Source organism: Convolutriloba macropyga, chromosome 9 (assembly GCF_964194025.1).
Source record: "Convolutriloba macropyga chromosome 9, txConMacr16.3, whole genome shotgun sequence".
Classification (NCBI taxonomy): domain Eukaryota; kingdom Metazoa; phylum Xenacoelomorpha; order Acoela; family Convolutidae; genus Convolutriloba; species Convolutriloba macropyga.
Genome location: NC_134476.1, coordinates 15,995,016 through 16,005,561, shown reverse-complemented (window position 1 = coordinate 16,005,561; position 10,546 = coordinate 15,995,016). Strand labels below are relative to the sequence as shown.

The 10,546-nt window shown below is 34.7% G+C and overlaps 1 protein-coding gene across 1 annotated transcript; it reads right to left on the bottom strand.

Moving 5' to 3' along the window:
* Window positions 1–3,038: 3,038 nt before the first annotated feature.
* Window positions 3,039–9,147, bottom strand: LOC142346075 (leucine carboxyl methyltransferase 1-like). The gene is made up of 2 exons (XM_075398574.1): window positions 8,505–9,147; window positions 3,039–3,405 (listed from the first exon to the last, which is right to left on the bottom strand). The coding sequence occupies exons 1-2, from the start codon at window positions 9,105–9,107 to the stop codon at window positions 3,076–3,078; spliced, it is 933 nt and encodes a 310-aa protein (XP_075254689.1). The 5' UTR covers window positions 9,108–9,147; the 3' UTR covers window positions 3,039–3,075.
* Window positions 9,148–10,546: the final 1,399 nt, after the last annotated feature.

Below are 10,546 nucleotides of genomic sequence, written 5' to 3'. Positions count from 1 at the left end.
ATGGGTTTATTTATTCAGTCAATTTTGGCCGATCGATATATTCATCGTAGAGAGTTGAGACTGGTATCATTAGAAAGCTTGTCCAGCGTAGAATATGGAATAAAGAAGAGTTTTTTAATTTTCGTTTTTTACAGGGAGTTATCGAGGTTTAAACTTTGAGAAAATAGTGTGAAATCCGGTGAGATTTTATTCACATTTTCCGGAATTTTTGACTAAAACTTCGCCAATTTTGCTAAAATTTGTTATTTTTTTTAGAAAGTGTTGTTGATTTTTGTTCGGAAAGACAAAAAACATTATTGCAGGCTGATTTTATCAATTTTTTTTGTCAAAAATTGTGGCTAAATTTTTCAAAATTAAGACTGTTTCATCAAAAACAGCACGAAATAAGTTTCTTTAGTCCAGTTTGATTAAATTTACAGGAAGTACAGACCCAAACACCACTAACACAATCTTTTTAGACTCAAAATGGGGCGTTTTCTACTTCAAATTCCGTTGAGAGTGCTATGTAAATAAAACTTTGCCGTTTTTTTGCAAAATTTATTCGTTGATTATCAAAAACGCCGCATCCATTTTTGAGTTTTAACTAACAAAAATCAATATCTAAAAAGTTCGAATAATTAAGTATTCCTAATGCACAAACAACATTAGCAGGGCTAGTTTTGAGTCCATCTTGGACTGGTATAATCCAAAAATATTTCGGATTGTAATCAGTCGGTCTTTTTTATTAAAAAAATGGTCGTTTTGACTTTTAAAAGTATTCGATTTTTAAATAAATAATGACTTATTGAACATTGCCTCTGTTTTTCTCTTAATTTGGTCAACTTGTAGCTTATTGTCAGCAATGAACAAATGCTTCTTCTTTCTATTGAAATCAAATTCAATCCTTATTGCGGTTTTACGCCTTAAGTTATGGTTTTCTGGCTTTGATATTACTAAATTTCACATTTTTAAAAAAATTTTAGGTATTTGCACATTTTTCACGTTTTCTTGTTTTGTCACATTATCACAATATTGACAGTTCGTATATCACATTATTGACTTTCAAAATAAAACACAATTGATAACATTAAAATCCTTGAAGATATAGATTATGATTTTAACGGCTTCTACACTACTTTCTCGAATTTTCTTTTTTAACTTTGTCTTTTTAGTCGTATGAAAATTCCAGTACAGGGACCCGGTTTCATCGGCTTTTTCATGAAGCATAGATGATCCGATATTCTGATATTAGTAGATAGCTGATGGCTTTCATGACTCTGAAAACAATTGTTTTATATATTTAAAAAAACACTCTGTAACTTCGCAATTTCGCTCCTTTTATTGTCTGTTTGTTATCTAGTCTCGTTACCTACAAGTCAAATATGACATTATTGTTGTCAAAGGAAGGTTTCAAGAAGGATTGGTGCCAAACAATCTAATGTTTAAAGAATTCGTTGATTTCACTGGCTTCGACACGGAAAAAAGTAAATTAATTTTTGATTTTTGTCATGTTTGACGCTCTTTTCGTAGACGTAAGACATATTCTGGATAATTTCAATTCTTAGGGGCTTCCTTTGGAAGAATAAACGAACTTATTTAATTATTTCATTCTGTAGTTAATGGCGTCGATGTCTTTGGAAATATTTTTTTCAAAAAAAGTGTTACTTAATTTTGCATATTTTTTTTTTCATTTTTATCTACTTGTTACCTACATAGAAAAACCCAAAAATTCATTTTTTTTTAAATTGGTGTTTGAACAAAAAGATAGCCTACAAAGCAAATATTCAGCGGTGGAGTGAGTGATGGCGCATTAGATTGATGAGATGTGCAAATATTAAGAAAGCGAGTCAAGACGAACAGCATAATCAAACAACAACAACAACATTAATTAAATCAAAAACTTCATGTCCGTTTTAAAAAACAAAACTTAATAACAAAGTCAAAATAGAGTCAGATAAAACTGATACTAAACAAAATAACTTTTAATTCACCAGAAAAGATATGGGACTACTCAATAAAAAGGCTTGGTAACAATTAGACAATAAAGAACAGAAACAGTAAAGTTGTAAAGTTCGCTTATTTTTTCAACAACTTCAAAACACTTAATTTCAAAGTAATGAAAACCATTAGGAATCAACTAAAATATCCCATAGGTGTACAATTACCAATGCTTCTATAGAAGGAATTAAGAACTGCCGGTATTCAATTTTTCGTGCGGTTACAAAAAGAACAACAAACATACAACAAACAAAAAATCAATTTAAACTTGGCAGAAAACGCTTTCGAAGCCGTAAAGCCATACTATGGCCATCAAAATATGTTCGACTGCACTTTCTGCGAGCACCGATAATATATTATGTAACCTCTCATTAATGAAGCTTCCTCAATTGGTAGACAATCATGCCAAAATTGTGGGGGTCGGAGCCTTATACACAATTGCACATTACCGAGTCGCCTTGATAAAAAAGTAGGCTTAATAGCTGAAGGAATGTTAAGCTTTCAAGGAAATGTTTTACATGCTACCTCTCTTATCAATAACCAAATTCTATTTACGAGAGCATGAAAATTATTCTTCTAAAATTTGACGAGCTGAATACTGTAATTAAGAAATTTAAAACTTTTAAATTTAAAATTTAAGACTCGAACAACAGTCAATTACACTTCTCGTCATCTAACTGATTGCTAATGGTTTTGTTGCCGACAAATCATTATAACAAGTTAGCACTCAAAGTAAAGAAAAAAAGCCATTTTTCGGTTTTAGCGAATGATATCTTTGAAATTTTCAGTTCATAGTAACTATACACATTTTTATTGTTTGCACATTTTTTTCAAGAAAAACATATTGTTGCTTTGATTTTTCATGACTACATCGTAATTATTTTCTTAAGTACATGAAATTCTGTTTCACAAAACACTACCAAATTGGTACCTAGAAGCTGAGTTGAATCAATCTAGCTTAAATTACTGCAAATAATTGCAGTTAACAAGGGGAAACAAAACAAAAAAGTCCCCCAAAAGACCTGACCCAAATTCCTTCCACAACTCTTTATAGTATAAGGTAAAAATGAAAAGAACTGAATTATGTACACGCACTATTTACATAAAGAACTCTTTAATGTAATTCAAATTGTCAACTTTATCAAAATCCTCTTTATTGGTTGCAAACAGAAAACAATAGTGACTTAGCAGCTGCGCTAACAGTTCTTCTTCGTCTAACTTCTCAATTAGATACGCTTTTTTATAACCAGGTAATAACTTGGATAACTCTGAAGTTAGCTGGGCTTTCACTAGCTTCCATTTGTCGCTACTTTTGAATCTGGTCTCCTGAGCAAGTAAAGATGAGCAATGTTTGTCTCCGATACTTGAGCACCACGTCGATCTGATGTTGTTCATCATAATTCTACCAAATCTATCGTTCACATTCACCTAAAGCACAAAGTGACGTTAACAGAAAATGCACACCAAACAGACAACACAATGCCGGATATTAACCGCAGAAAAGGAAAGAAGACATGCATTGTTTAGTCCTGTACAAAATGTAGGCAACTGATAAAGATATTTCTAACAGATTCGACTGCGAAGTTTTTCATCTCGTTTTTGTATTCACTTTATGACCAATTAGTATATTAAGTTCTCCCAAGGCACACCAGGTAGTAGTTAATATTAAAACGCTAACTGAGTGGCTTCCCTCAAATTCATCCCTCTTCTTCTTTTGAAGGAAATTATATTTCTGAGGTAGTTTAACAAGGAGGCACGAGCATCTGCAGCTAGTACCGATTTTCCATTTAAACTAATAATCACAGTAAATATCGATCGCCTTCATAACTCTCAAGCAAATAACCTTAACCGACTAACGTCGGGCGAATTGCTCTTAAACGACTGGCGAGCAGTGGGCTTCGGTAGTAGCCAGCTGAGGCTTAGGGATGGATCAGGTGGGCGTGAGCCGAGTGGGGGGGGGGGGTCAAGTGATGGGGGAGGGTTGTGTGTGCAGGACGGGAGAGGGGTCTAAATCGCAGGGTTGGAGGAGGGTGGAAGTGGGTTTCGGGGTGGGGGTTAACAGAGGGGGTCAAACTTTTCACAGCTTAAACTTGTCTCCTCAAAACAGTTTTGGTGAATCGAATGCTCAGAAATCAGCAAGTTGTGAGGCTCTAAGAGAGCTGCCCGGCCACTTAATGCTCTCCGAGCACTACCTGTTTATTCCGTTTTTGCGGACGAAAAGTCAAATTGGTCAGACCAAAAAATCGGTCAAGGGAAACTTCGCATAAAAAAAGACCACAGGACTAATATAAGCGATTCAGGGAGGGGTAGGGCGGGAAGAGAGGGGTTCAAAACCGTCATGTGGAGGAGCGTTTACTGGAGGTGATGTTAAAGAGTGAATGGGGGGTCAACCTTTCAAGATTAAGAACCGCACTTCAAACGATGAAATTGTTTCCTTAAAACAGTTTTGTGAATTGAACTCTGAGGTAGAGACTGGGGTAAGGGTCTAAAAGAACTAGGTGCCCTCCGAGCGTTAGCTGTTTATCCCGTTTTTGATGACGAAAAGTCAAATGGCCAGAAGGACCAAAACTTATCAAAGAAGAAATGCTCGCAAAAACAAATTTTTTTGTTGGTGTTGGTCTTGTCGAGGGCATTAAACAACAGATAGGCTTTGGTACAGTCCGTACACTACAGCAGCATTCACTGCAAAATTCAATCTAATTATTAATATCCCCATGACACGACAGAAAGAACAGACAGAAAAAAATGAGAAAAGATTAACATTGGTACAACTAAGAACAGATTAACATAGCGTTAACAAAGTATCAAAATCAAAAACTGCTCAACTCATCTTTCACGCAATTCAAAAGAAGCGTCATTAGATTAAAAAAAAACAATCTAATATTAAAAGCACCGATTGAAAAGTAAACAAAAAAGCAAGATCTGCCAACTAACAAAACCAAGAGCTAATTTAAAAAATCAGAGAACTTAGCGTCAAAGTAATAGCGTCAATATTTGTATCATGAAACGTAAATTTAAAAGGCAAAAAATACATAACACGCCATCTTGCGATGAAAGCAACAGAACAGAAGCAGTATTAAAGACCACAGAAAACAAGCAAATTCAAGATTTCCGTTATTTTTGAAAATAAGTTGTGTAAAAAAAATCATAAGCTTATCACTGATACTTTCAACTCATTCCTCACATACCTTCTCCAAAATTAAAGAGCACCATTAGATAACTAATTATTGGAATTTTTTTTAAAAAAATTAAATATGACGCAGCCACTACTTTAATAAACCGGAGGATTGAGCTGAGCTATTGTCTTTCTCTTGGTTTCTCTATTTTGTTGAGATTTCTGTTACGTCATTGGTCGTCACTCTCACTTCAAATCTACGTAATGTTAACTCATTCACATAACTTACCGTGAATGCAGTCACTTTTCCTTCCAATTGCAACATTTTTTTGTTCATTCGCGTGATCTTTTTTTCGGACACACGACTTATCTCACTCTAAAACTGACTTGCTCATTCTCAAAGAGTACTTTTGCTTGCATAAATTGCAGGAGGTAAGGTCAACTGAGGATGAAGCACTCTAATCGAAGTTTAATTGAGAGCAGCTCATAGAAAAAACATGGGAGTCTTAACTCAAATATGAAATCTCATGCAACTACTGAAAAATTCTTTTCCTTATATTTATTGGCATTTTGACACTACAGGTCTACAAAGCTATCGCAACTAACTTTTGGCAATCTGCCAGCCATGTTTTCTTTAATAGAAATCTTACATTTTGAACAATTTTATTCAATCTTTATTCACCCCTCCATGATTTATTAGGGAAGACCTATATCAGACCTCATAACTTCACAGCGAAAACGAAATTCAAAAATCTAATACTTTGCATAAGCATAATGATCTTAAACGGAATGCCGGTGCAAAAAAAATAATTTTGGGAAAGTTGTTTTTTAACAATAATAGCTAGTTACTGAACATAGAGATGATTCTCGGCAGATTGCTGTAACATAGACATCGTTGATTCTCATAAGCAAGATTGGGATTGAAAGGGAAAAAACTAAAAATGATTTTTGCACGCAAACAATTATAAAGTGCAAATTATTTTGACGTCATTTTGGAACTGAAAATACTCCTGCATCGAAGTGAGACGACACATGGGCTAGTATCAATACCAATAAGCATTACAGATGGTTACTAAGAACAAAGTTCGAGTAACGGGCATCTGAAATTGGGCTTTATGGGTGTATCCCGTTTCTATTTCTGATTTAGTTTTTTGATATTGACTCTGTTCATTTTGAATTGCTTTGCTGAGCAAATTGTTGAATAAGCTGTGAACTAAGGTATAGAAAAACTTTCAGCAACACGAAGTAAAAAATACCGATAATAGCCGGCTGAGAAGCTGAGGCGGCTATCAAAACCCATTTCCTCTGATTACAAGCAATACATGTGATTAGGTTGATGTCCCAACAGCTAATTGATTTTGGTCAAAAATAAGCAAAAGCCACCTTTTTAAACTCTACAATACAGAGAAAGACCTACAATTTGTGATATTCTTTGAGATTTCTGTCAACAATTGAGAAAAAATACTAAAAATATGTTTATGCAACTAAACAACTAAAATTTAGAGAAAATCAAAGAAAAAAGCTGGCAATCAACGCAAAACGCTAAAGGTTTACATGACAATATTAGACTTAAAGTTCGACAAATTATCTCAGAATTAGCCAAAACATGCAAGTGTTGATATCAGCATAAATTTCACGGTTGCAATAATTAACGCTTGATGGCATATTTTAAACCCCATTTATAATGCGATATTTTAAACCCCAAGACTTTGCAAAATGTCAAAAACAGTCCAAGAACCGATAAAAGATTAGAGTCACTAGACAACCTTTCTGATACCTTTCGACCTGATGCTTCAGAAAAGATGAACTTATACCCCGAGTAACAACGGACAATTTGTTCTCGAACGACTGGCGGTGTTAGTCACACAAAGTTTATGGTACAAAAACACCTGATTAGGGAGTGGTTTGACATAAACAACAAGGCTATACAGTCTATAAACTTTTTTCGTTCATAATCGGTATTATTTTAGCAACAGACTCAGTTTCAGAATGCGCGCAATTCAAATTACTAAAACAAAACAAAAGTAGAGCGTGAAAGTCTCTCGGGAAGGGATAACGAAGAAATGTTGCAGAAAAAACCAGTCAAGCGACAATTTTGCAAGAGAATATGGCCAGTAGAATACCGTAAACGACCCGAAGAGTCATGCAATTAAAAAATTTTAACCCTACCTATTTCAGACATATTAAAAAAGAAACAAAGCAATAAATATTTGGAAAGAATCAATTGTCAGTTAGGAATGTGGTTAGGTGATGGCGAGGAGGGTATGTAGGTAGGTATAGCTGGGGGCGGTTTGGGGATCAAAATTCTCAAAATGACCTTTTCACTTTTATTATTACCAACAGTTCTTAAATACAATACATTACGTAAGCTACTGTAAATATGCAATGTTCGAAAAGAGAAGTCAAAATTCAAGTCATGAACAAACCTGCTTCTGTTAAAAAAACCGTTGAATAAAAATACTCCTCTTCGAATCGAAAAATGATACATGTTTACACTAAATGCTTGAAACTTTGTTCGAGAGCAATTAATATAATAACTAACTAGTAGTAATTACTTTACGTAGGTTGAAAAAATTTGAAAAATGAATGAGTGAAGAAAAAGGCCCAAATGGGCATTAAAATGGCATCGAAACTTAGCGAGACTTCAAACCCCCAATAACTCCACCAGAAACCAAAAATTCAAATAAATAAACGGACTAACATCGGATGAATTGATCTCGGACAACGTGGGAGGGCAATTTAATTTAGAATGGATGTAGCTAAGAATTTTTTTATATCTGCCAAAAAAAAGGTTCCCGAACCTGAAGCAGTTCGAAGGCCTGCTATCTTAACCACGCAGCTCTAGCCTGGCTTTCATACCTCGTCGCTTACAATCACTTTTAGCAACAAATTATTTCGGAATGAGAGCAATTGAGATCATGCAAATTTGAAAAGTCAAGTGAAAAATCAATTTAGAGCCAAGAATATTCTAGAACAAAAGTGAAAAAGCCCTTAAGCAAAAAAAATTTGGACAAAAAGTCAAAAAATTGCTTGAAACTCCGTTCGAGAGCAATTAAAAAAATTAAAAAGTCAAAGATTCTACGCTTCGAGAGCTATCCGATGATACCACACAGAACTTTCTACGATTGAATATCAATCAGCCAAAATTGAGTACTCAGAAAAACAGTTAAGCATATAGTATCCTCTCTCCAAATAATGTGAAGGTCGAAACAATTAATATACCAGTTGTCAAAAAAATTAGCCTGAATCTCACAAGAAAAAATATGAATTAAATCTCGTTACAACGGACGATACAACAGAACTCAAAAGAATTTCATTTAGTCCAAAAAACATCAAAAAATTAAATCTTGTAGACCCAAAGGCAGACATTTCCGGTAATTCAAGTAACTCATTGATATCTCAATATACATACCTGTTCATAAAGTAGAAAGAATGCGGACTGAAATACACCTGGAATTGTATCAATCAATTTTTGACTTTGCTCATTCTCCAAATAAATTAAAACACATTCGGACAAAAACAAAACCGGTAAATCTTTATCCAAACTCGCTTCTTCCGCAATCTTTTCCAGAATGGATTCCGGATTTTCCGAAATATCCACGTTCATTAAGTAGAAATTTTCTGAAATTACTCCTGTAGGCGCAATTCTGGCATCTTTTGAGAGAACCTGCTTCAAAACTGGACTTCGGCTAATAACGAGAGACTTTCGCATCACAACTTCTTTCAGGTCAGTCTCGACAAACTTCTCTGGTTTCAGGTCTAGATTCCAGAATAGAGTATCAAATCCAGCTCCAAGAGAAATAACGTTGCATTTTCTTTTAAAAATCGAAATAAACTCTGAAACTACTAAACGAACAATGATAGAGCGGACGTATGTTCCCAGGCTGATTTCAGGAGGTTTTCGTTCCGGATTTTTAGCAAATATTTTGATATATGGATCTTCATAGTAGCCCAAAGAGACGGCGAATGATTTGCAGTTTGAAGCGTGATCGTTAGTCTTGGTTACATCCGACATCTGAAGTGATGAAAATTACGATTAAAGACCTTGATAATCGACATTTCAAATTGTTTAACAACAAATTTAGATGTTTTTAAAATAAAAACATCGAAAATTTGCTGCATTTACTTCTGATGCAAAGCTGCTACCATCAGAATTGACATTTTCTCAACCAATTTATGAAACATTTCTGTGCCTCAAAAATAACTTTGGTATTTCAATGCTAACAAAAACAAATTCTAACAACAAAAAGAGGCTCTGACAATTTTTTTTGCATATATTAATTCAAAATTTAAAAGATAGAATTTTTACAAACAATTTTTTATCAAGAAAACAGGTTTTTAAATCAGATTGTTGCGCTTTAATATATTCACGTTATGGCTTTTGCAATTACAATCCCCTTAGCATAAAGAATTGACATACTGAAAAAATGATCTAAATGGTTTAAGGTGATTTCACCCAGTACGCGGAGAGAGTTGTAACAAGAATGAAACCCCGAAAACAATAAATATTCTTTCCATATTTTGCTATTTTCTGTTCCAGCATCTCTTCAAAGACTTGCAAATTTGGTATTAATCATCGTCATCATCCTCTTCATCATCTTGCAACATGAAATCAATGAACTCTTTGCACTTCACCCTAGTTGCCATCCTATCGAACCCTTCCGCCTCCTGGTCATCGTATGGATCTGACTCGCTCCACTTGACGAAAGCCTCCTCCGATATGAAGTCTGACTGGTAGAGGAACAGCATGAGATTGGGACTGATTGGAATCAACTGGGGACTATCATTGAACATACGCTCTATCGTAAGAACTGCTGTCTGAAATGGTCACACAGATAACGGTGACTGGATCTGTATCCTTTTCCCTGGTGAAATATAACCATTAGAAAAATAACGTATTTTACCCTTCTTTAAGCCGTTCTAATGACATGTATTAATTGTGTAATGGCTGGTCCCACCTATTATCAGGTTATGCAAACCATCGTAAATGCAAAAAAAGAGATAAAAGCAAAAAGGTTTCTTCACAGATGATTATGAAAAGAGAAATAGGAAGACGCTCCCATCGTGAACATTTTCCTTTCATAACCATTGTGAACCAATATGTGCATTTGAAACCCTTATAGTTCGTATAGAAATGACAGACCGTTATTAAACGGGTGTAAGTATATTTACTGTGGATTGTTAATCTATAGTTGGAGGAAACGCTGTTTTGTTCAGGGGAGGAGGGCGCAGAGCCAACAACTGCCAAATGGGATACTGGTTTTTACAGCGTTCATCACGGATGGAATAAAATTGCAGAAATCAATGTGCTCGGAGCAAATTTCACTCATCCAAAAATTTACCAATCAGGCAATTCCCTTTATCAGGCAAATCCTAGGTACAAAATTAACCATGATTGGTATTATCTACACTAAATACTAATAATAAAGTTATCCTCGTATTACAAGATCTGGT

What these genes read in the sequence shown, in the direction of transcription:
- LOC142346075 (XM_075398574.1), bottom strand. Translation starts at nt 9,107, where the DNA reads ATGTCGGATGTAACCAAGACTAACGATCACGCTTCAAACTGCAAATCA. An exon ending in TCTTTCTACTTTATGAACAG is followed by an intron (nt 3,406 to 8,504) that starts GTATGTATATTG and finishes TTTGTGCTTTAG; the next exon opens with GTGAATGTGAACGATAGATT.